Raw genomic sequence first — 26328 nt, 5'->3', positions numbered from 1 at the left:
TCCTATATGTATAAAAAGTATATATCACATTGGATTATGTTTTTAATATGGTGAAACATCAAGCTAAATTTGACAATGCTTTTCAATTTACCATTGAAAAACCACAAGTAAAACAAGAGGTCTTACAGCACAACAGAACATATTATACACACAGCAGAAGAAATCAGTCTTAAAATACTTAAAATCATAAACACAAGATGAACTTTTAAAACAGATAAAATTGTTCATTTTGAAATTTAATGCTCATGCAAATTACTAATTCAAACAAATCCTTAGACACATTCATCAGCAAGAAATGAATGTCAAAATCCTCTACTTGGTCTTACACTTAACACCTGTAGGAGTGCTATAGAAAAAATTATTCTTAGAATAACTACCAAAGAAGAGAGCTTCTCAGGTACCCCCTTTACCTCAATCTTCCCACAAGTGACATGCTGCTCTCATTATTAAAACAATTCAAAATTTAGTAGAAAGGCCAGAATGTCTTTCTTAGGGATTCACAACTTTCTTATCTTTTTCTCTCATGGCATCCGTCCTTCATGTTCTTATAACATAGGTCACTCCGTTCATTCAAACCCTGTAATTAGTTTTACCATACAATGGAAGCAAAATCTTGGGGACTGTAATATACACAGTCTAGATAAATGCGGGCCTATCACATTATTCTATTAGCCTGACACAGATTTAAAAGTATCAATTAATCACTTTTTGTTCTGCCTTTTCATTCTCCTCTGAGGCAATTAACCCTTAAAACTTCATTCACTTATAGACACACACTCACACAGACACACATACCACATTTGACTTCATTTTGGTTTTTTTTTTTACTTTGCCCACATATATATATACTACTCGGAGTGTCAATACTGACCAGATAGCCTGGCTTCTCTTCAGCTTATTTTTCCCTTCTCTCTTTATCCTGATTCCTTTTGAATAGCCTTAGCGATTGTAATACTTAATTTTTCTTTATACATCAACTCCTTTCAGAATTAGCAGCTCAGGAATCTGGAGTATTTATCAAATGCCAGTTATTTCTTTAAGCAGCAGATTTTTTTTACTGTAAAGACATTATTATTTCTGACATATTTTCAACTCAATGTTGCAACACAAACAATTCAGCTCCATATAGACCCATGAAGAATACATGAATCAATGAACAAATAGTAAAGATTTTTGTCAGGAGTTTGGAACAGAAGAGAGGTAAATGACTTTAAGAAAAAAATCCATACCCATGAGGTATATACTAAATGAATATTGTTATAGAATAATAACTCAGAATAAAACATTTCCCTTCATAACAACAGAAAAAAATACATTAATTTCTACATTAGGTATTTCCTTCCTTTAAGAATTTTGCTAAGGAAGAAATACATTGCTAAAATATGTATTAGAGTCATTAATAGCACATTTTGACAACTCTTAATAAAAAAAGTTCTTTCAAAGTGGTAAAGGCAAAAACAAATTCTCACTAAATTCTTACATTCAAGACTAATGCCAAGTTAAGAGAATGATGCTAAAGTAAGATATCTGGTATTCCAAAACAGAGACTCGGAATTTTCTCCAACCCATACAGTAGTAATCTCAGGGAAGTTTTCTTTCAAATGCTAAGATTAAATTTAAAATTTACTGCTAGGTTGCATAATGAATATTATTCTACATTCTCGGAAAAAGTACCAAATTCTCTCAAAACACTATAACTCATTGTTATAATCAATTATTCAAGTACAATTCTCCATAGCTTTTATATCATTAATGTCCAGATGAACACATTTTTTCCACAAAGACTACATAATACAGATAAATAATACTGTGGGGCCAAAAATATACCTTCAAATCATACAATAATGGAATAACATATTATTCATTCAAATGGATGAAATCTTTCAAAAACAATTACACAGTTTCCTCCTATATCTATTAGGGAAACAGAATTCTTCATGCAAATAAATGTTATTTGACATTAATTTAATGGGAACATTTATATCAAGTTAAAAAACAGTTCTATTCTTGATTAAATATTTATAGGACTGAAAGGACAACTGTCAATTTTCAGTAGAATAAAGATCACAGAGAAAGAATATTGACATTCCTTTAGAGTGAGGAAAAGAGAAACAGATTAATAAAAAAAATTGGGAAAACTGAGTTTACAAGTTCATTTCTAAATTCATTATATTAGAAACTTTAAGATTCAGTTATTTTCAAGATTCTGTATCTTGTGACTACATTTTTTTAAATGACTGGGGAATTCATTAAAGAATCAATATCCTTCAGATTCAACACATCCTTGTGTTTTATTCCTTGTAAAATACTCAATAAATTACTAATAAAATGTGTGGGAGTATACATTATATATGATGTGAAAGACTGATTTCCTGTTATATTTTACTGAATGTATTACATACCTCTTTAAGAAAGCACCTGCCAGCACTCCATTTTCTTTTTTCTGCAGCCTAAAGCTTAACTATTCTTGATTTTTTTTTAAATGAAAGTGATATTACCATGAGGGTATGTTCATATAGAAGATAGGATGCATAATTTATAGTAAATATTAAATTATAAAAAATTAATTCATAAAATAAAAATAGAAAGTGACATTAAGAATATGAAAAATTAAGTCCTATGAAACTTTTCAAAAATTTTTGCTTATAAAACTATCTAATGTGGGGCGCCTGGGTGGCTCAGTGGGTTAAAGCCTCTGCCTTCGGCTCAGGTCATGATCCCAGGGTCCTGGGATCGAGCCCCGCATCGGACTCTCTGCTCAGCGGAGAGCCTGCTTCCTCTTCTCTCTCTGCCTGCCTCTCTGCCTACTTGTGATCTCTTTCTGTCAAATAAAATAAAATCTTTAAAAAAAAAAAAGAACTATCTAATGTAAACTATCAAATGTATTCTAAATATTCAAGTATATTATAATTATTTTATATTTATAATTATACTTATAAATATTATAAGTTATCAAAAAGCCTAAAATTGACATGAACAAATTTAATTGAACCTTTCCCAGCAAATGAATTATTCATCACCTTCTCTACCCAGTATCTACTGCCACACTGGCAAGATATCATCAGCCATTAGTAAAGACTCCTTGAAAGTTGATCATTAGTCATAATGCTATCTCTTTTTCTAATATCTCCTCATAATGCTATCTCTTCTTCTAATATCTCTTCTATTTCTAAAAATAAACTATTCTATACCTTCATTTCTACTGAAACTGTTGAATGACCTTCATTATACATAACACAAATTGTTAGAAAAGAAAAACTTACTCAATGTTAAATTAGTTCTCAGTTACACATCTTTTGAGTCACACTTATCAAAATTATGCTTAGTACTGAAAACCATATACTCACAAAGAAGGATCTTGTACGAGATCTTTGAGATTTATCCCACTGCGATCTTCTGCAAGATTCCTGAAGCAACTATCACTCACTAAACATGAAAGAGAAAAAGAAAATTAATTTTTGCTTGCATTTTATTTCAGTTACTACCAACAAAATGGAATTTTAAATTAAAACTGGATCTCTGGATAGGATTTTTCCAAAGATCAATGTTAATTTCTGGGCCTAACAGATTTAGCAACAAATATTAATATTCAATAACAAGCCAATGATCTAAGTATATCACCTTTATATAAATGCAACATATAAAAGAGTAAATACATGGGTCTAAATTCTGTTTTTACTTTTATAAGATTAAACTACCAGCACATAGTGGCAAGTCACTACTAGAAACAAAAAGGGACAAGTTGACCCCCTCAAATTATTATTTTTTTAAAAGATTTTATTTATTTATTTGACAGACAGAGATCTCAAGTAGGCAGAGAGCCAGGCAGAGAGAGAGGAGGAGGCAGGCTCCCTGCTGAGCAGTGAGTCCAATGTGGGGCTCGATCCCAGGACCCTGAGACCACGACCTGAGCCAAAGGCAGAGGCTTTAACCCACTGAGCCACCCAGGTGCCCCTCAAATTATATCTTAAAAGATATTAGATAGAAATGTGACTTAATAAGAATAAACTAGGAAAAAGTGCTATCTGTTCTTAGGTAAGCTGAGCCTCCTATTGTTTTCATTTCTGGGAGAATTTGCCACTTCAAGCTATGAGTCAGAAAGAAGGACACTACTAGAGAAAAGAAAAACCAGCATAGTTCTTGATGGTTCACAGGCTGGCATGACATACTGAAATCCTATGGAACTCTAAGAAATTTTATGAAATCCTATGAAAGCCATTCTTTTTTTTTTTTTTTTTTTTTTTTTTTTTGCTGGAACATCTGCTGAGGGCTAGAACAGCACAAAAGAGTTTGGAATGAGAAAGAAAAAATGGGCAGAGGGCAAATAATGTTTTCTATAGAGCTATGGTGATTAGAAGTCAAAGTCACACGACAACAGGCAGAGCCTACCACTTTCAGTGTATAATTTCAGGAGATCATCCCTAAAAAAAATCCGCTCTCAACCAAAAGCAAACGGAGGCAGGAGGGGTGAATAAAAGGGGGCAAAACTAAAAAGGTATAGAAAAACTTCTCACAATTTCACAATACCTAAAAACAAAGTCACATCAGAAGTATCCGCAACACAAGTTTTACCCATAAAGACATTTAAGACCAGATGTAGACTAAGGATATCTAAGGCTTTCACTCTAACTACCTAGTTCAATTTGAAATTGAATTAAAGAGTTGGCACTTAATATTTAATAACATTTATATCAATTTCTTTGATCCTACAATAAATAGTATTTGGTATATGACAAAAATTACTACAAAGTATAGAAAAGGACCCAAAATGTAACCAATAAGCAAGAGAATAATTCCATATTTATATATATATGTGTGTGTGTGTGTGTGTGTGTGTATACCACATACATACACATACATCCATATATATATATACACACACACGTATATATATGCATAGATAGGTACTGACCCACAGATGATACAGAATCAGAAGACAAGAATTTTATGAAAATTTAAACTTTCAAAAAATTTATTTAATATAAGTTGAAGATACAGAAAAATGTTCACAGTAGATGAAAGAAGGGAAATTTCAGCAAAGAATTAAAAGCTATTAAAAATAATCAAATAGTAATTTTAGAATTGAAAAATATAGTATCTGAAATTAAGAAATCAGTGGATCAGTTTTGGAGCTGACTAAACACAAAAACACAGGATTTGTGATCTTGAAGAGATCAACAGAAAACATCCAAACTGAAGCAAAGAGGAAAAAAAATAAGTGAAAAGAACAGAGCAAAAGAAACATGGGAATCAAACAGCTCAATGTAACTGTAGTTGAGGAAAGAATGGGGCAAAAGCAGTATTTTCAGAACACCTGAGAATATTCCAAAACTGATTCATTGCACTAATTCACTGACTCAGGGAGTATAACCAACCCCACACCAGAAAAAGTAAAATAAAACAACATCAGCGGCCAAAGCGCTGAAAATAAAAGATGGTAAGAAAATGGTAAAGATGGTAAGAAAATGGTAATAAAAAGATGGTAAGAAAATCTTAAAAACAACCAGAAAGAGAAAAAGGACACATCACTGTCAAAGGAAAAACAGTAAAACTGACAGCTGAGTATGCGACATAAACAATGGAATCCAGAAATCATGGAAAGCTTTGATTAATATGCTAAGGGAAAACTGGAAATCTTGAAGTCTAGACCTTGATAAAATATCACCCCAAATTAAATACAAAATAAGAACTTTACTTAAATGGTATTTTTGTATTTATTACTATTAATATTAAATGATGAGCTATTTTCTATTTCAATTTAACAATTTTATTCTATGTATCTTAAAGAGTCATTTCCAACCTGCATATAGAACAAGAAGAATATGACATTCACCTTATTCCTTTCAAAGATCCACTACCTAGTATTTTTTTCCCACTACCTAGTATTTAATTTGGATTTTGTATTCCCTTTTTTAATAGAGTCCCTCAAAATTATAAATCTGGATCTCTCTCTGAAATAAACAATAATACATATAAACAATGATGCTATAAAAACATCTGAAGTTGAAAAAATTGGATTCCTTTTTATTAATTCCCAAGAGATACTTCCCATGTTTCACTATTTTTGCAATGAATGGAATAATTTTAATTAATATATAATTTTCATTCCATATTTAGCAGGCACTCATCTCAACCTGTTGATTTAAGACAAATTTCCTGCTTTTTATAATTTTAATACAAATTCTCTTTATTACACCACTTTCTGAGTCGGGCCAAAAAGAAAAACCTAAAATGTTGGCACACTGTAAGAAAAGTTGGTTTCCTGCTGAGCTTAACTAAAATTGAAGCTGTAATATATCATAAAATTTGTTCTCAAAAGTTTCTTGCCCACTTTGGCAAATATGAGATCTTAGTTATAGACTTCAAGAGCCTGAAAGTTTTGCAGGCTTAATTAAAATGGAATAAACCTTTGTTCCTTTAAAGGCTTGCTAGTCAGCTATCTGTGAAATGAGTTTTGCCAAAGAAGGCACTTTTCTAAAATTCATGTTCTATACAACTTCTAAGTTAAAAACAAAGCAAGAAATTGAAATAGTCTCAACAAAAATTCTAAAACTTTAGCTAACAATATATGTTACAGTTAAAGCTTTTTTTCCACCAACACAAAGAAGTTTTCATTTTGAATTATAAGTAAGAATATAGCAATTTTTAAGAAGTAAACATAATCTTTTTTTGTATGTAAACATATTAAAATCAATTCGTTTGGGTCACGATATTTTACTGTTTTTTACACCACCACCACCACCCCAAGTGTACGATGTTCTTTACTCCACTAATAAAAAGTTGTAAACATGTCGTCACAAAAATCAAACAAAATTGGAGAAAGTAGAATGGAAATAGAAATTACAATAGAAATTATGGTAATAACATGAAAATTATAATCTTTACTTCAGTCTATTTTATATTGATATAATTAAGTTGAAAGAACACAGAGGAAAATTATAAATATTAGTAAGCTGAACTCTTTACCAGAGCTCCTATCCAACCAAATGCATTTTTTCCTGTAAATATTCATCATTTGGATCTATAATCAAAACAATAATTGAAACTCATTATATGTTAAGCATTTTATATTTATTTTCTCACTTAATCTTATCATCCAATGATGATAGGATAGGTTTATCCTTATCCTATCCCAATCATTATCCAATGATAAGTCTATCTGTGTCACCATTTTACAGATAAAGATTCTAAAGCATGGGGAGATTAACATCTTTCTATGGATCATATAGCTAAAAAAAAGCAATACTGGGAGGGCGCCTGGGTGGCTCAGTGGGTTAAGCCGCTGCCTTCAGCTCAGGTCATGATCTCAGGGTCCTGGGATCGAGTCCCGCATTGGGCTCTCTGCTCAGCAGAGAGCCTGCTTCCTTCTCTCTCTCTCTGCCTGCCTCTCTGCCTACTTGTGATCTCTCTCTCTCTGTCAAATAAATAAATAAAATCTTAAAAAAAAAAAAAAGCAATACTGGGAAAATCTAGAAGCTGTAACTCCAGGGGTTGTACTCTTAACCACTATACTATATAGACCATAGTTCTCGGCAATCACTCATATATTCTGAATTCTCCTACATTTCCATAACTTCAAATCACATAAAAGTTATACAATTAAAATTCATTAAAACAGTAAAATCCAACTCAAAACATTATTAAAGAATTACAGTTTTTAAAGTGGAATTAAACATTGAAGATCTTCTAGTTAAGTGGTTAGTTATATTTCAGAGCAATGACATCCTTTCCCCCTTTCACCTAAAGAGTTGTTTTTATTCGTTTATATATTAGATTGCTTTAAAACTATATTTGCAAAAATTTACCAAAGAAATTCTTACAGAAGCTGAAACACACAGACATTCACAAACCTCAGAACAGTATTAATTCCACTCATCATTAAGTTATAAACAAGAATCCCATTTCACCTATGGTCAGCATTCGAACTCATTATATACTTACAAATATTTGTAAAATGGATTCATAAAGGATTCTTAGCTAATCATAAACACCTTTTTTTGGTATATATTCGTCCTTTTTTCTGATCCTCAATCAAAGTAATTGCTGACATTCATTATGTGCTAACAATTTATGTTCATTGTCCCACTTACATGCATTATGTATAATCAATATGATTTTTATTAAAATCTTTATACTGTATATTATGGATTATTAAATCTGATTATTTGGAAAATAAAGTACGAAAGAACCAGCCATCTCTTTCATTTAGGATGACATTTACATTCTTTTAAAAGATTTTATTTATTTGACAAGAGAGTTCACAAGTAGACAGAGAGGCAGTGGGGGTAGGGGGGAAGAGGCAGAGAGAGAGGGGGAAGCAGGCTCCATGCTAAGCAGACAGCCCAACATGGGGCTTGATCCCAAGAACCTGAGATCACGACCTGAGCTGAAGACAGAGGTTTAACCCAGTGAGCCCCCTTTGTGCCCCAGGATGACATTTATATTCTATCTTGCTCTGGCCAGGAAGGATTTTCCTGTAACAAAAGAATTGCTAGCCTCAAAAAGCCATGTTTAAAATATACCAGGGTAGGAATTTAGTATTTAACTGATTCTATTATCCATATTTATGAACATGAGAATAAGGCACCATTTGAAAATTGCCAGGATGACAATAAAAACAGATCCAATTTAAAATTCATTCATCCAGTAGTTTCAAAACATCCAGTGAAATAAAATCCCCCCAAAATGATCCTGTGAAATCAATAGATAATTAAAATAAAATATGTTTATATAATCTAGACATTCCAATTATTTTGTTTAATTAGACTTAACAATAAAACATCACAGAAAAAGATAAAACTACTAAGATAAGTGTTTCAAAAAATACATACTTGAATAACAAAAAGTTAAGACATACTTCTTAGAAACATTACAAATTTCTCTTAAAAATCTCCCCTTCTAGGGACACCTGGGTGGCTCAGTTGGTTGGACGACTGCCTTCGGCTCAGGTCATGATCCCAAAGTCCCGAGATTGAGTCCTGCATTGGGCTCCCAGCTCCACGGGGAGTCTGCTTCTCTCTCTGACCTTCTCCTCACTCATGCTCTCTCTCACTGTCTCTCTCTCAAATAAATAAATAAAATCTTTTAAAAAAAAAATCTCCTCTTCTATGATCACACTGTGAGAGTTAAATATTTAATGGAAAAATGTCAATATGCCATGATTTTAAAATATCACCAAAATAAACCGAGCATGTTACTCATTTTATTCTAAACATATATAACTTAATAGCTGACATAAAAATTAGACTGATTCTATAATTCTTAGTCACATTTTTAAGATAAATCTCTGTATTTTCTTTTCTGTTATTTAGATAAAATTCACATAACACAAATTCACCATTTTTTATCTATATCAAAATTAGTCATTTCAAAGTGTACAGTTCATTAACATTCGGTACATTCACAATGTTGTATGATCACTACCTTTAATTCTACGACATTTTCATCATCCCAAGAGAAAACCTGCTATTCATTAAACCGCAAGTCCCCATCTCCCCCTTCCCCTAATCCCTGGCAACCATGAATCTGTTTTCTATCTCTGTGGATTACTTAACCTGGATATTTCATACAAATGCAAGTATACAATATGTAATTTTTTGTGTTTGAATGCTTTCACTTTGCATAATATTTTCAAGTATCGTCCATGTTGTAGCATATATCAGTATTTCATTCCTCAGACGGCCGAAAAATATTCCGTTGTATGTAAGTCTGACTTTTGTCTATCCATTCACCCTTTGTTGGCCTTTTGGGTTGTTTCCACCTTTTGGCTATTGCAAATACTGCTGAACGAGCATGTGTGTACAAGTATTAGTTTGAGTACTTGTTTTCAATTCTTTGTGGGTATATAACAAGAAATAGAAATTGCTGGATCATATGGTAATTCCATGCTTAATTTTTGAGGAACTGAAAAATTGTTTTCCAAAGCAGCTACACTATTTAACATTCCACCAGTAATACAAAAAAGTTCCATTTGCCAAATCCACAGTCATTACTGTCTTTTTAACTCATAACACTGGGGTGCAAAGTATTATCTCATTGTGGCTTTGAATACATTTTCCTAATGATAAATGGTGTCAAACATCTTTCTGTACGCTGTTGGCCATTTGTGTATTTTCTTTGGAGAAATGTCTATTCACGCCTTTTACACACTTTTTAATTGGGTTATTGATGTTTCCATTATTGAGTTATAAGCCATATTTACATATTCCAGCTACGAAGCCCTTATCAGACATATGATTTGCAAGTATTTTATTCCATTCTGTGAGTTGTCATTGTGTCATCTTGATGGTGTCTGTTAATGTACTAAGTTTTTAATTTTGATAAATTTTAATTTTTCTATTCTTTCTTTTGGTGTCACAGCTAAGAAATCATTACTAAATCCAAGGCCAGCAGAAATTTCCCCTATGCATTCTGGTAAGAATTTTATAGTTATAACATTTTAGATCCTTCATCCACTCTGAGATAATGTTTGAACATGCTGTGAGGGTAAGAGTCTGACCAAATTCTTCTACATGTATTTATTAAGTTGCTACAGCACCATTTGTGAAGAGGCATTCTTTCCCTACTAAATGATGTTGGCACTCTTCTGAAAAATCAATTACCTATAACACATATGGGCTTATTTCTAGACTCAATTCTATTCCATTGATCTATATGCTTGCTCTTATGCTAATTATCACACTGTTTTAATTACTGTAACTTTGTAGAAAGTTACTAAATGGGGAACTGTGAGTCTCCCAACTTTTTCTTTCTTAAGGTATTTTTCGCTACTCAGCATTCCTTGAAATTCTATATGACTACTAGGATTCTGATCCATATTTTATACAAAATTTTGGTCCCCATTTTAAGCAGACTCATTTTATTTTCATTTTGTAAAATATTTTATTATTTATTTGTTAGAAAGAGAAGAGCCACAGGGACAGGGAAAAGCACACACCCTGCACCCCACTTGAGCAAGGAGCCTGATGTGGGACTTGATCCCAGGATCATAATTTGAGCTGAAGGCAGATGCTTAACTGACTGAGACACCCAGGCATGCCTAAGCAGATTTATTTTTAAATAATTTTAAAAATTTTAGCATAATCAATTATCTGTCATCAGGTCCTACTTTATATTTTCTTTCAAGCCTAATGCCTACAATTTTCAACCTGCTAAAAGAAAAGTTCCCAGAATTCCTCTGGGGGAAAAAAAGTAAATTAAGCACAAAGAACTATTACTGAGCAAACTGAATGAGGTAAATGAACAACAAATAAAGGTAAAGAGTAGTGTTTGAAATTTGCAAATTTTCTTAACATGTTCAACCCAAAATTGCAAGCCAAAATAATGCATATTTGCAAAACATACTATTTTAACACAGTCATTTCACAACTATCAGCGTTGCTTTAATTTTAAGTAATTTCAAGTTTGGGAACTTCATGTCAAAAAGTAACATATTTCCATTCTGAAAAAAAAATTAAAACAAGAGGAAAAATAAAATAAATTTACAACAGATATATGTTCTGAGTTCAAACTACAGATTTAACATCACTTTTTTAATCTGATGCAAGTGCAAAGAAAATTTTTATATTTCAAAATCCATGTAACTCTGCAACTGAGGATCTTCCAGCTCGTCTTTATTGGAAGTGATTATTCTGCAAATAATAACATACTAAAAAGCAAAAACAAAAACAAAAACAAAAAAAACCCCAAAACCTAACAGAATTCTAAAAACATATTCAAAATAATTAATATGCTCAATTAAAATTATATACTCATGAATTCATTATTTACCAATAGCCACCTGTTTGAAAAGACATTTTAAAAAGATTAACTACTCATGTAAATCAACATAAACAGATGAACATTTTCAATAGATATTAATAATAGGGAAGAGTGACTATAAACTCCAATTATCCCCCATTTCTTTATTCAAACTGGTAAATATGTATGACAATATTGCACTCAATTATTTGGAAGTAATAAATTTAAAAATCATGGAAATCTGTTGTCTTTTTTATTATAGTAGTACATTTATAATATCCTCAATTTTACCTCTTGGCCTGCAAAACCTAGAATACTTACTATTTGGCCTTTTGTGGAAAAACATTAGTGACCCCTGGAATACAACAAAGAATTACCATGCAATACAGAGAGCTAGTGGATGTTGTAATTCCTTGTATGTGAATTTGTGTAACATATGCCCATGACTTTATATAGATGGTGCTAAATGACCAATGCACTTCAATATTCCCTTATATCTCTGGACAAAGTTCATATCACAATTCAAGTTATTGGCAAAAATTCCAAATAGCCTCATCCCTGTTCCCAGGTTCTCCTACCAATTTAAGAAAATGAAAAATCAGTGAAGATTCAATGTGAAGCCAGAACTGCCATGCCAACCGAGCGGTACCACTGAAGTCAAATTTCAATAAGCAAAGAAAAGCCTAACTGAGAACTTGGCTTCTACCCCAACTGGGCAGAAAAGAGGTAGTGCCCACCTCCGTTTACCTACCTGAGCAGTGTCTGGATGAGCCAAATAAGATTCACAGATCATCCCATAATATCCAAAATGTCCAGGTTTCAATCAAAAATCAATTGTCCTAACAAAAAAGATGATCCCGAACTAAATGTAAAAGACAACTGACTGGTGCCAAGACCAAAATGGCAGAGATGTTAGAATTATCTGACAAAATTTTTTAAAACCAGAGAAAAATAAACTAGAAAACAAAACAAAACAAAGCCTCAAGTAACCATAGGACAGAAACAAAAACCCTGACTTTCTCATCAACTGAGTGTCAAAGGGGAAGAAAGTGCAGGCCTGAAAAGGAATTTGAAAAAAGTGTTTGAAAACATCCCAAATTTGGCAAAAGAAAACAAACATACAGATTCATGGAACTGAGAAAAACTACAACAGGACAGACTTAATAAAATTTAAACCAAAAGAAATCAAATTCAAACTTCTAAAAACTAAAGAAAAAGAAAAAATCTTGGGAACAGTAAGAGAGAAACTACATATTACCAACAGGAGAAAAACAATTCAAATGACAGCAATTTCTCATCAAAAACCAGCTAGGACAGAAAGATCACTTTTTCAAATGATCAAATATAAGAACTGTGAACTCATATGTTATGACCAGGGAAATATACTTCAGAGATGGAGATATTATGACACTGTCAAGTGAAAGAATATTAAGAAAATCTGTCACCAGAACACCTACATTAAAAGGGCCCGGTCTGAGGAAAGAAAAATTAAATCACGAACCACTAACAAGACCACCAAAGGAAAAGAGAAAGAAGACAAAAATCACCAATATCAGAAATGCAACAGTAGCTATGTATCACTACAGACTATAGAATTCAAAACAGTAATAAAAGAGTATTACAAAAACCTCTAAAGGAATTGAGTTTGGAAACAAAAGAAATGGCTCAATTCCTCAAAAAACACAGACTACCACAGTTGACCCAATATGAAAAAGATAATATGACTAGCCCTACAACTATCAGGAAATTAAATTTGTAACTTCAAAACTGCCCAAAAAAGAAATCAGCAGCCTCAGATGTATCACTTGAAAACAAAACCAAAAATCTAAAGAAGAATGAATACCAATTCACACCATATTACTCAAAAAGTAAGAAAAGGAAATACTTCCAAATTGATTTTATGAACCTACTACTACCTTGATGTAGGAACCAGATAAAGATAGCACCAAACATCAAAACAACAAAAAAGTCCTACAAACAAGTATTTCATATGTAAATATAGACTGAAAAGATCATTATCAATATGTTGGCAAATAGAATTCACCAACATAAAAAAAAAATTCTACTTCATGACTGAAAGGTGCTCATTCCAGACATGCAAGGGTGAATCAGTATTTGAAAAACTACCAGTGTAATCCCCACAAGTTTAGGTTTGAAAAGCAGAGGGTCCAAACTTCATGAGTGCTAACAACCAAACAAGTCTTAAAGCCTGGAACAATAAAAATCAGCGAACTCCACTCTGAGAGGCCATAGAAAGGCATAGGAAGCTGAGCACCTGCCCTTAAAGAGAGAGCAAGCAAACAGCCTATGAAGATACAGGTTAAAACAGCAGATTCAAAGGTGCCTCAAGCTTATAGAAAGGAGAATTAGTAATTTCAGAGTAGGCTGAGGAACTTCTGTAAGAACTAAGTAGCTGGCATGTACCATTTCATACCTGGCTTCCTATCAAACACACACAGCCACCTGCAGAAACCAACCAATGAGATCTAAGTTGCTTACACCATGCCCCACCGAACCTCCATACCCCCTCCCCTAGCAGCCAGAATACCCTGAGTCCCAGTGGGCAGAATCTCTACCCCAGAAGACCTAAACAAAACATGCCAGCCATGTGTCTCCTGACTTCTCATGGAACACATGTGCACACTGTTAAAACTGAATGCCACCCCCAAAAAAGGGGCTTTACTGAGCCAATCTAGTCTCCATGTATCTAATTATTCCTATAGAGAAGAATGGGTCCCCTCAGCTTACAGTAACAGAACCCCCACTCGAGCTTTGTGGCACCTACCACAGGACAGGGCTGCACATCATCTTGTCCATGCCCACCAATTATTTTATTTTTTTAAGATTTTACTTTTTTAACTGACAGAGAGATAGAGAGGAAGCACAAGTAGACAGAGTGGCAGGCAGAGGTGGAAAGAAGCAGGCTCTCCAGTAAGATCCCAATGCGGGGCTTGATCCCAGGAACTGGGAACCATGAACCATACCAAAGACATCTACGGGACCAACTGAGCCACCCATGTGCCCCCAACACACTATTTCAAAGAACATGAGAGTGCATAACTTTCCTAGAACACCTACACAGACAAACAGATAAAATGAGGAGACAGAGGAATATATCCCAAATGAAAGAAAGGGACCACTCTACTGCAAGAAATGTAAAAGAAACAGCTTTAAGTAATGTCTGGTAGAGAATTTAAAGTAATGATCAGGGGAGCCTGGGTGGCTCATTGGGTTAAAGCCTCTGCCTTTGGCTCATGTCACGATCTCAGGGTCCTGAGATCAAGCCCCACATTGGGCTCTCTGCTCAGCAGGGAGCCTGCTTCCTCCTCTCTTTCTGCCTGCTTCTCTGTGATCTCCATCTGTCAAATAAATAAATAAAATCTTTAAAAAAATAATGATCATAAAGATATTCACTGGATTTGAGAGAAGAGTGGTGTACATCAGTGACGTCCTTAACAAAGATAAAAAAAAATCAATCAGATACAGAACACAATAAAGGAAACTAAGAATTCACTGAATGGAAAAAATAGCAGGCTGGAAGAAGCAGAAGAATGAATTAAGGAACTAGAAGACAGAGTATTAGAAAATAATTAAGCTGATCAAGTGAGGGAGAAAAATAAACAAGACAGAATAGGCTTAGGGAACTCAGTAACTCCATCAAATGTACTAACATTCACTTTACAGGGATCCCAGAAGAAGAAGAGAGAAAAGGGGGCAGAACATTTACTTGAAAAGAATGATAGCTGAACTTCCCTAATCTGGAGAAGGAAACAGATATCCAAATGCAAGAAGCACAGAGATCCCCCCACAAAATCAACCCAAGGAGGTCCACGCCAAGACACACAGTAATCAGAATGGTAAAAGTAGTGCTAAAGAAAGAATTTTTACATCAGTAAGACAAAAGAAGACAGTTACATGTAAGGGAAACCCCATAAGGCTAACAGCAGACTTTTTTTTATTATTAAATTTACTTATTTTTTTAAATAAACATATAATGTATTTTTATCCCCAGGAGTACAGGTCTGTGAATCGCCAGGTTTATACATTTCACAGCACTCATCATAGCACATACCCTCCCCAATGTCCATATTCCCACCACCCTCTCCCGTCCCCCTTCCCCCCAGCAACCCTTAGTCTGTTTTTTGAGATTGAGTCTTTTATGGTTTGTCTCCCTCCCAATTGGACCTTCTTTCATTTTTTCTTTTCCTACCCCCCAACACCCCCACATTGCATCTCTACTTCCTCATATCAGGGAGATCATATGATAGTTGTTTTTCTCCGACTGACTTATTTCGCTAAGCATAATACCCTCTAGTTCCATCCACGTCATCGCAAATGTCAAGATTTCATTTCTTTTGATGGCTGCATATATTCCATTGTGTATATATACACCAAATCTTCTTTATCCATTCATCTGATGATGGACATCTAGGTTCTTTCCATAGTTTGGCTATTGTGGACATTGCTGCTATAAACATTCGGGTGCACATGCCCCTTTGGAGCACCACGTTTTTATCTTTAGGATATATACCCTGCAGTGCAATCGCTGGGTTCCTCAGTTTTTTGAGGAACCTCCACACTGTTTTCCAGAGTGATTGCCACAGCTTGCATTCCCACCAAAAGTGTAGGAGAATTCCCCCTCTCTCCGCATCTTCACCAGCATCTGTCATTTCTTGACTTGTTAATTTTAGCCATTCTGACTGGTGTGAGGTGGTATCTCATTGTGGTTTTGATTTGTATTTCCCTGATGCCGGGTGATGTGGACCATTTTTTCATGTGTCTGTTGGCCATCTGGATGTCTTCTTTGCAGAAATGTCTGTTCATGTCCTCTGCCCATTTCTTGATTGAATTATTTGTTCTTTGAGTGTTGAGCTTATTAAGCTCTTTATAGATTTTAGATACTAGCCCTTTATCTTATATGGCATTTGCAAATATATTCTCCCATTATGTCAGTTGTCTTTTGGTTTTGCTAACTGTTTCCTTTGCTGTGCAAAAGGTTTTGATCTTGATGAAATCCCAATAGTTCATTTTTACCCTTACTTCTGTTGTCTTTGGCAATGTTCCTAGGAGAAGTTGCTGCGGTTGAGGTCGAAGAGGTTGCTGCCTGTGTTCTCCTCAAGGATTTTGATGGATTCCTTTCTCACACTGAGGTCCTTCATCCATTTTGAGTCTATTTTCATGTGATGTGTAAGGAAATACTCCAATTTCATTATCTACATGTGGCTGTCCAATTTTCACAGCACCATTTGTTGAAGACGCTGTCTTTTTTCCATTGGACATTCCATCCTGCTTTCCTAAAGATTAGTTGACCATAGAGTTGAGGGTCTATTTCTGGGCTCTCTATTCTGTTCCATTGATCTATGTGTCTGTTTTTGTGCCAGTACCATATTGTCTTGATGATGAGAGCTTTGTAATAGAGCTTGAAGTCGGAATTGTGATGCCACCAAATTTGTCTTTCTTTTTCAGTATTAGTTTGGCTATTTGAGGTCTTTTCTGGTTCCATATAAATTTTAGGATTGTTTGTTCTATTTCTTTGAAAAAAAATGGATGGGATTTTGATAGGAATTGCATTAAATTTGTAGATTGCTTTAGGTAGAATAGACATTTTCACCATATTTGTTCTTCCAATCCATGAGGACAGAACGTTTTTCCATTTCTTTGTGTCTTCCTCAATTTCTTTCATGAGTTCTTTATAGTTTTCTGAGTATAGATTCTTTGCCTCTTTGGTTAGGTTTATTCCTAGGTATCTTATAGTTTTGGGTGCAATTGTAAATGGGACTGACACCTTAATTTCTCTTTCTTCTGTCTTGTTATTAGTGTAAAGAAATGTAACTGATTTTTGTGCATTGACTTTATATCCTGACATTTTACTGAATTCCTGTACAAGTTCTAGCAGTTTTGGAGTGGAGACTTCTGGGTTTTCCACATATAGTATCATATTGTCTGCAAAGAGCAATAGTTTGACTTCTTCTTTGCTGATTTGGATGCCTTTAATTTCTTTTTGTTGTCTGATTGCTGAGGCTAGGACTTCTAGTACTATGTTGAACAGCAGTGGTGATAAAGGACATCCTTGCCGTGTTCCTGACCTTAACGGAAAAGCTTTCAGTTTTTCTCCATTGAGAATAATATTTGCAGTGGGTTTTTCATAGATGGCTTTGATAATATTGAAGTATGTGCCCTCGATCCCTACACTCTGATGGGTTTTTTTTTTTTAAAGATTTTATTTATTTATCAGAGAGAGAGAGCAAGCACAGGCAGACAGAGGCAGAGGGAGAAGCAGGCTCCCCGCCAAGCAAGGAGCCCGTGCGGGACTTGATCCCAGGACGCTGGGATCATGACCTGAACCGAAGACAGCTACTTAACCAACTGAGCCACCCAGTCATCCCCACACTGAAGGGTTTTCATCAGGAAGGGATGCTGCACTTTGTCAAATGCTTTTTTCAGCATCTATTGAGAGTATCATATGGTTCTTGTTCTTTCTTTTATTAATGTATTGTATCACATTGATTGATTTGCAGATGTTGGACCAACCATGTAGCCCTGGAATAAATCCCACTTGGTCGTGGTGAAAAATCCTTTTAATGTACTGTTGGATCCTATTGGCCAGTATTTTGGTGAGAATTTTCGCATCTGTGTTCATCAAGGATATTGGTTTGTAATTCTCTTTTTTGATGGGAACCTTGTCTGGTTTGGGGATCAAGGTGATGCTGGCCTCATAAAATGAGTTTGGAAGTTTTCCTTCCATTTCTATTTTTTGGAACAGTTTCAGGAGAATAGGAATTAGTTCTTCTTTAAATGTTTGGTAGAATTCCCCTGCAAAGCCATCTGGCCCTGGGCTTTTGTTTGTTTGGAGATTTTTGATGACTGTATCAATCTCCTTACTGGTTATGGGTCTGTTCAGGCTTTCTATATCTTCACGGTACAGCTGTGGTAGTTTATATGTCTCTAGAAATGTATCCATTTCTTCCAGATTGTCGAATTTGTTGGCATAGAGTTGCTCATAGTATGTTCTTGTAATTGTTTGTTTTTCTTTGGTGTTGGTTGTGATCTCTCCTCTTTCATTCATGATTTTATTTATGTGGGTCCTTTCTCTTTTCTTTTTGATAAGTCTGGCCAGGGGTTTCTCAATCTTATTAATTCTTTCAAAGAACCAGCTCCTAGTTTCATTGATTTGTCCTATTGTTTTTTTAGTTTCTATTTCATTGATTTCTGCTCTGATCTTCCCAAAATATGTAAAAAAGTTTTGTCAACATCAAAAAACCAAGTAATTCAATTTAAAAAAATGGACAGAAGGCTTGAGCAGTCACTTTTCCAACGAAGACATCCAGATGGCCAAGAGACATATGAAAAGATGCTGGGCATCACTCATCGTCAGGAAAATGCAATTTAGAATGATATGTCACCTCTACCTGACACAACGGCTAAAATAAAAAACACAAGAAACAAGTGTTGAAGATGATGTTAAAAAAAAAAAGAAGAAGAAGAAGAAGGAACCCTGTTGCACTGTAGGTGAGAATGCAAACTGGTACAGTCACTGTGGAAATTAGTAGGGGGTTCCTCAAAAAGTTACAAATATAGCTACCCTATGATCCAGCAATCACACTACTAGGTATTTACTCCCCAAATACAAAAACTCTAATTCAAATAAATACCTGCACCCCTACGTTTATAGCTGCATTATTTATAATAGCCAAATTATGGAAGCAAGCCAACTGTACATCAATAAATGAATGAATAAAGTAGATATGGGATAGACACAAAGACAGACATACACACACACAGTGAAATATTATTCAACAATAAGAAAAAGTGAGTCTTGCCATTTTCAACAAAATAGATGGAGCTAGAGAATATAATGCTAAGTGAAATAAATCAGTCAGAGAAAGACAAATACCATACGATTTCCCTTAAATGTTTAAGAAACAAAACAAATGAGCAAAGGCAAAAAGAGAGAGAGAAATCAAGAAACTGACTGTTAGCTATAGAGATCAAATTGATGGTTACCAGAGGGGAGATGGATAGGAGCATGGGTGAAATATATGACGGGGATTTAGGAGTGCATTTATGATGAGCTGTTTGATATATGGAATTGCTGAATCACTATATTGCACACCTGAAACTAATATAACACTGTATGTTAACTATATTGGAATAAAAATAAAAATAATAAAGAAGTACCAATCTGGAAAGAGATTGAGATGTTATTTTTATTTACTATAGGCAGTTAAGAAACCCAGATAAATGAAATGAGACAAGTATCTTTTAGGTTACAATTATTATTATGATTCATTTCAACTGTCTTTTCTATTTACTTTTTCATAAATCTAGTCTTTAAGTATCATTTTCTTCATTTAATGCTTGCTTCCAAAATATTTTTATGAAGTTCCTTATTATTCAAAAATTTCCAAGGAACAAATTAAGAATTCGGTATCAACTTCATCAGGTACAGATATAATACTAGATAGAGGTATAGAAGAGAGACCATGAGTTACTTTTCTTTTAATCTTACAATAAGGAAAAGATAAATAAAGACTTTCAAAAATGAAATAAGTAAACTAAACATTCACACGCCTTACTGAAATTTTTAAATTAGCATTTTAAATATGCAATTATAAAAATGTTCACTTAAGAATTAATCACTTATTTTAGGATAATTATTAGACCTTCAAAAATTTGAAAAACTTATAAAAACCTCAGATTTGGTTATTTAGTAAGTGAATTTCAATTTATGTGATCTTATCTGTCTTTTCCTCACATAGTGTGATAAATAACAGATTCTGAGGTTAAAGTGGATTTGATCCTAGGCATCCATTTAAAGGACATTGAATTCCTTGAACATTTCAGGCTTAAAATGAAGCTAGTAAAAGCACTTTTTTCAGAACTGTGGCATTAAATAAGTCAATACCTCTAAAATAAACAGAATAACGCCTATAAATGGATGCAGTATTATTTCTATTACTATAATTACTACTATTATTTTTGCTTTGGCTTAGTAATAAAATTGTGTAAAAGGATGAAACCAAAAGTGAAATATTCTCAATGGTGGGTGGCACAGTTAAAGGTTGATCTAATTATAAGCACTCAGAAAAGATATCAATATAGGCAGAGAACAAAATTAGTCTTAGAAAGTATCATGAATATCTAAAAAGTATACATCATTAATTACACTGTAATTTAGATAGACAAATTTAAGAAGGATTGTATCTGCATTATGCAGATTTTTTATTTTAGAACCTTAACATATATTTGTAATTACTTCTTCCCGAACTCAGAAATTTAATCGAAGGTTTACTGGGTATTTTAGAGAACTAAACACAAACCTAAGTAATTAAACACAGAAATCCAAATTTCAGCAAATAGGCAGCTTTAGAGATAAACTCTAATGAATATATGAGTAAAAAAACCTGATTAATTAAATGAACCAATTTAAAATCCCAGTACAAATAAGCCACTGCTTATGAATAAACATCAGTTGGTCATCACAGATTGTGCATGTACCTACTTATGCCCTTGCCTCGCAAAGGTAGAAGGCTCTGATAAATGTGTAAGTAATCAGTACCATTAAATGATAAAAATGAAAGAGGAAATAAACCATGTTTATTACATACATAGGAAAAGAAGAAAAAAAGTCAAGATACTTCTTTTAATATAAACATAGATAGGCTTTGGAAGTAGTGTATAAATCTTTATTTTTCTAAAATGCAAAACTCCCTTCATGCTTTCTTCCAGTCACTACTCCATCCACAACAGTAAGACTTATCTGACTTCTAAAACTATACATTAGTTTTGCCTATTTCTGAACATTACCAATTACACCATAGGCATTCTTTTTGTAGCTGATGTTTTTGCTCATTGTTATGCTTAAGAGAATCACCTGTGTTTTTTCTATTTAATTTTATGTTGTTCATTCTTATTGTTGTATAGTATTGCATGGTATAAAAATACAATGGTTTGACTTCTTTAATGAGCTCAATGCCTTTTATTTCTTTTTGTTGTCTGACTGCTGAAGCTAGGACTTCTAGTACTATATTGAACAATAGTGGTGAGAGTAGATAGCCCTATCATATTTCTGACATGAAGGGAAAAGCTCTCAGTTTTTCCTAGTTGAAAATGATATTGACCATGCCCTTTTTGTATATTTTTATGATTTTGAGGTATGTCCCATCTATCCTTACACTGTGGGAAGTTTTAATCAAGAAAGGATACTTTATTTTGTAAGTGAATTTTCTGCATCTACTGAGAGGAGCATATGGTTCTTGTCCTTTGTTTTATTAATAAGGTATATCACATCAATTGATTTGCAGATGTTGAATCTATCTTGCAGCCCAGGAATAAATCCCACTTGGTCATGCTGAATAACCCTTTTAATTACTGTTGGAACCTACTGGATAGTATCTTGGTGAGAATTTTTACACCCATCTTCATTAGGGATATTAGTCTGTAATCCTCCTTTCTGGTGGGGTCTTTGGTTTGGGGATCAAAGTAATGCTGTCCTCACAGAATGAGTTTAAAAGCTTTCCTTCTATTTTGACTTTTTAAAACAGCTTCAGAAAACTAGGTATTAATTCTTTTTTAAATGGTTGGTAGAATTTACTTGGGAGACAATCTAGTCCCAAATGCTTATTTTTGGGGAGATTTTTGATTACCGCTTCAATTTCCTTGCTGCTTAAAGGTCTCTTCCGGTTTTCTATTTCTTCCTATTTCAGTTTCAGTTTTTTATATGTTTCTATGAATGCACCCATTTTTTCCAGATTGCCTACTTTGTTGGCATATATTTGCTCATAATGTGTCCTTATCATTGTATTTCCTTGGTGTTGGTTGTGATCTCACCTCTTTCATTTATGAAAAGAGCTTTCTCTTCTCTTTTTGATAAGTGTGGCCAGGGGTTTATCAATCTTTCAGAGAAATAGCTCTTAGTTTTGTTAATCTGTTCTACTGGTCTGTTGGTTTCAATGTAATTGATTTTTGCACTAATCTTAATTCTGTTCTCCTGCTGGATTTGGGCTTTATTTGCTGTTCTTTCTTCAGCTCCTTTAGGTGTAAGGTTAGGTTATGTATTTGAGATTTTTTTTTTTCTTGAGAAAGGTTTGTATTGCTATATACTTTCCTCTTAGACCACCTTTGCTGCATCACAAAGGCTTTGAACAGTTATGTTTTCATTTCATTTGTTTCCACAAATTCTTCGAATTCTTCCTTAATTTCCTGGTTGACCCATGCATTCCTTAGTAGGATGCTTGTTAACCTCCAGGTTTCTGTGATCCTTCCAAATTTCCTCTGTGATTGATGTCAAGTTTTAAAGCACTGTGATCTGAAAATATGCAGGAAATGATCCCAATCTTTTGGTACTGATTGAGACCCGATCTGTAATTCTGGATGTGATCTATTTTGGTGAACGTTCCATGTGCACTCAAGGAGAATATGTATTCTGTTGCTTTAGAATGGAATGCTGTGAATATATCTGTGAAGTTCATCTGCTCCAGTGTGTCAAAGTTCTTGGTTTCCTTGTTCATGCTCTGCTTAGATGGTCTGGCCATTGCTGTGAGTAGGGTGTTAATGTCCCCTACTATTATTGTATTATCAATGAGTTTCTTTAATTTTGTTATTAATTGGTTTAGATAATTAGCTGCTCTCAAGTTAGTGGCATAACAGCATAGAGTTGTTAGATCTTCTTAGACATTTTAATTGTGATATTGTGTCCTTCTTCATCTCTTATTACAGTCTTTGGTTTAAAATCTAGTTTGTCTGATGCAATACTACCCCAGCATTCTTTTGATGGCCATTAGCTTGATAAATCGTTCTCCACCCCCTCACTTTCAATGTGGAGGTGTCTTTGGGTTTAAAATGAGAAGCCAAACTCCCACTCTTTGTAGACAACATGATACTCTATGTGGAAAACCCAAAAGATCCCAGCCCATACTTACTGAAACTCAATACAAGAATTTAGCAGCATGGCAGGATATAAAATCAATGCACAGAAATTAGTTTTATTTCTATACACTAACAATGAGACACATGAACTTAAGGAATCAGTCTCATTTACAATCGCACCCAAAACCATAAGATACCTAGAAATAAACCTAACTAAAGAGGTAAAGAACCTGTACTCTGAAAACTATAGAGTACTCATGAAAGAAACTTAGAAAGACACAAAGAATTGGAAAACATTCCATGTTCATGGATTGGAAGAAAAAATATTTTTTAAAATGTCTATACTACCTGGAGCAATCTACACATTCAGTGTAATCCCTTTCAAAATACCATCAACATCATTCATAGAAGTGGAAAAATAACCTTAAAATTTGTATGGAAACAGAAAAGACCCTGAATAGCTAAAGGAATGTTGAAAAAGAAAAACAAAGGTGGTGGCATGACAATCCTGGACTTCAAGCTATATTACAAACTGTAATCACTATAACACCATGGTCCTGGGACAAAGACAGTTGGAGAGATCAATTGAATAGAGAACCCAGAAATGGACGCTCAACTCTATGGCCAACTAATATTTGACAAAGCAGGAAAGAATGTCCAATGGAAATAAAGAGTCTCTTCCACAAATGCTGTTCGGAAAATTGGACAGCCACATGCAGAAGAATGAAACTGGACCACTTTCTGATTGTACCATACACAAAAATAGAGTCAAAATGGATGAAGGACCTAAATGTGAGACAGGAATCCATCAAAATCTTAAAGGAGAACACAGGCAGCAATGTCTTCAACCTCAGCCACAGCAACTTCTTCCTAAAAACACCGCCAAAGGCAAGGGAAGCAAGGGTAAAAGTGAGCTACTGGGATTTCATCAAGATAAAAAGCTTCTTTAAAACAAAAGGAACAGTTGACAAAACCAAAAGAAAACCTACAGAATGGGAGAAGAAATTTGCAAATGACATATCAGATAAAGTGCTTGTATCCAAAATCCATAAAGAACTTATCAAACTCAACATTCAAAGAACAAAACATCCAGTCAAGAAATAGGCAGAAGTCATAAATACACATTTCTCCAGAGAAGACATCTAAAGGGCCAAGAGACACATGAAAAAATGCACATCACTTGGCATCAGGGAAATACAAATTAAAACCACAATGAGATACCATCTCATACAGTCAGAATGGCTAAAATCAACAGTCAGGAAACAACCAATGTTAGCTGGTTGCAGAGAGAGGGGAACCCTCTCACCCTGTTGGTGGGAATGTGAGTTAGACAGCCACTCTAGAAAACAGTATGGAGGTTTCTCAAAAAATTAAACGTAGAGCTTCCCTATCACTTAGCAATTGCTCTACACAGTGATCTCAGGGGGCACTTGCACCCCAATGTTCATGGCAGCAATGTCTAACACAGCCAAACTGTGGAAAGAGCACAGATGTTCATCGATAGATGAATGGATAAAGAAGATGTGGTGTGTGTGTGTGTGTGTATGTGTACATATAGGAGTATTACTTAGCCATCAAAAAATGAAATCTTACCATTTGCAACAATGTGGATGGAACTAGAGGGTATTAAGCTAAGCGAAATAAGTCAGTCAGAGAAAGACATTTATGATGTGATTTCACTCATATACGAAATTTAAGAAACAGAACAGAGGATCACAGGGGAAGGGAGGGAAAAATAGAATAAGATGAAATCAGAAAGGGAAACAGACCAGAAGAGACTCTTTAACTATAGAACACAAACTGCAGCCTGCTGGAGGGGTGGGAGTGGAGAGATGGGGTAACTGGGCCTTAAGGAGGACAACTGATATAATTTAGTCTTGATATAATAAGTCTTGGGTGTGGTGTGCAACTGATGAATCACTGAACTGTACCTCTGAAACTACTAATACACTATATCTGGGTTAACCAAATTTAAATAAATAAAAAATATAAAATTAAAAACAAAATTTAAGAAATACAATTATTTATCTGTTTTATTATATGTAAACATTTGGGTTGTTTCCAGTATAGGCTATTACAAATAGAATTGCTATAAACATTCCAGCACATTTCTATGGGTGAAATAAGCAAATATTTGTTACACAAACACCTATCAGTGAAATTCCTGGGTCATAGGAAATATGTAACTCTACTTTAGTAGGCACGGTTCAGCTTTCAAAAGCGGTAGTACCAATTTGTGTATGACTTATATGATTGTATAGCTTACTCACTAACTCTTGCAAATGTCACCTTTTCATCCAGAGACTCTGGTGAAGTGTGAAGATATTTTGTGGTGGTTTTAACTTGCATTTTTCTAATGACTACTGATATTGAGCACCTTTTCATGTTAATATTTTCCATATACTGTTTGTGAAATCTCTTTTTAGTTCTAATAATCATTTTTTAAATTGGGTTGCTAGAAATGAGTCTTTTGTTGGATATATACAGTACAAACATCTTCTTTCATTCTGTATCTTTGAGTATCTTTCCTAAAGTTTTTACTTTTAATGTGATCCAATTTATCAGTTTTCCTGTACACTATTTAAGAAATCCTTATCTATGCCAAGATCATAAAGATATTCTCTCATGGTTTTATGTAAAAGCTTTATTGTTTTCTTTCACAGTTGGATCTATGGAGGTATCTGAAATGGATTTTTGTGTGTGATGTGAATTAGAGGTCTA

At 34.1% G+C, this 26328-nt stretch overlaps 1 protein-coding gene across 11 annotated transcripts in view; it reads right to left on the bottom strand.

Moving 5' to 3' along the window:
• The window catches only part of GPHN (gephyrin), a 639435-nt gene that overhangs the window by 493048 nt on the left and 120059 nt on the right, over positions 1 to 26328 (bottom strand). For all 11 annotated transcript variants that reach the window (XM_045070686.1, XM_013057196.2, XM_045070696.1 and 8 more), the window contains exon 2: positions 3348 to 3426. In XM_045070686.1, coding sequence (XP_044926621.1) covers positions 3348 to 3426 — 79 coding nt within the window. The remainder of the gene's footprint in view (positions 1 to 3347; positions 3427 to 26328) is intronic.

Source organism: Mustela putorius, unplaced genomic scaffold, assembly GCF_011764305.1.
Source record: "Mustela putorius furo isolate JIRA1106 unplaced genomic scaffold, ASM1176430v1.1 tig00000129_pilon_pilon_pilon, whole genome shotgun sequence".
NCBI lineage: Eukaryota > Metazoa > Chordata > Mammalia > Carnivora > Mustelidae > Mustela > Mustela putorius.
Note: the sequence above shows the minus strand (reverse complement) of the source record. Positions and strands in the feature narration are given on the sequence as shown.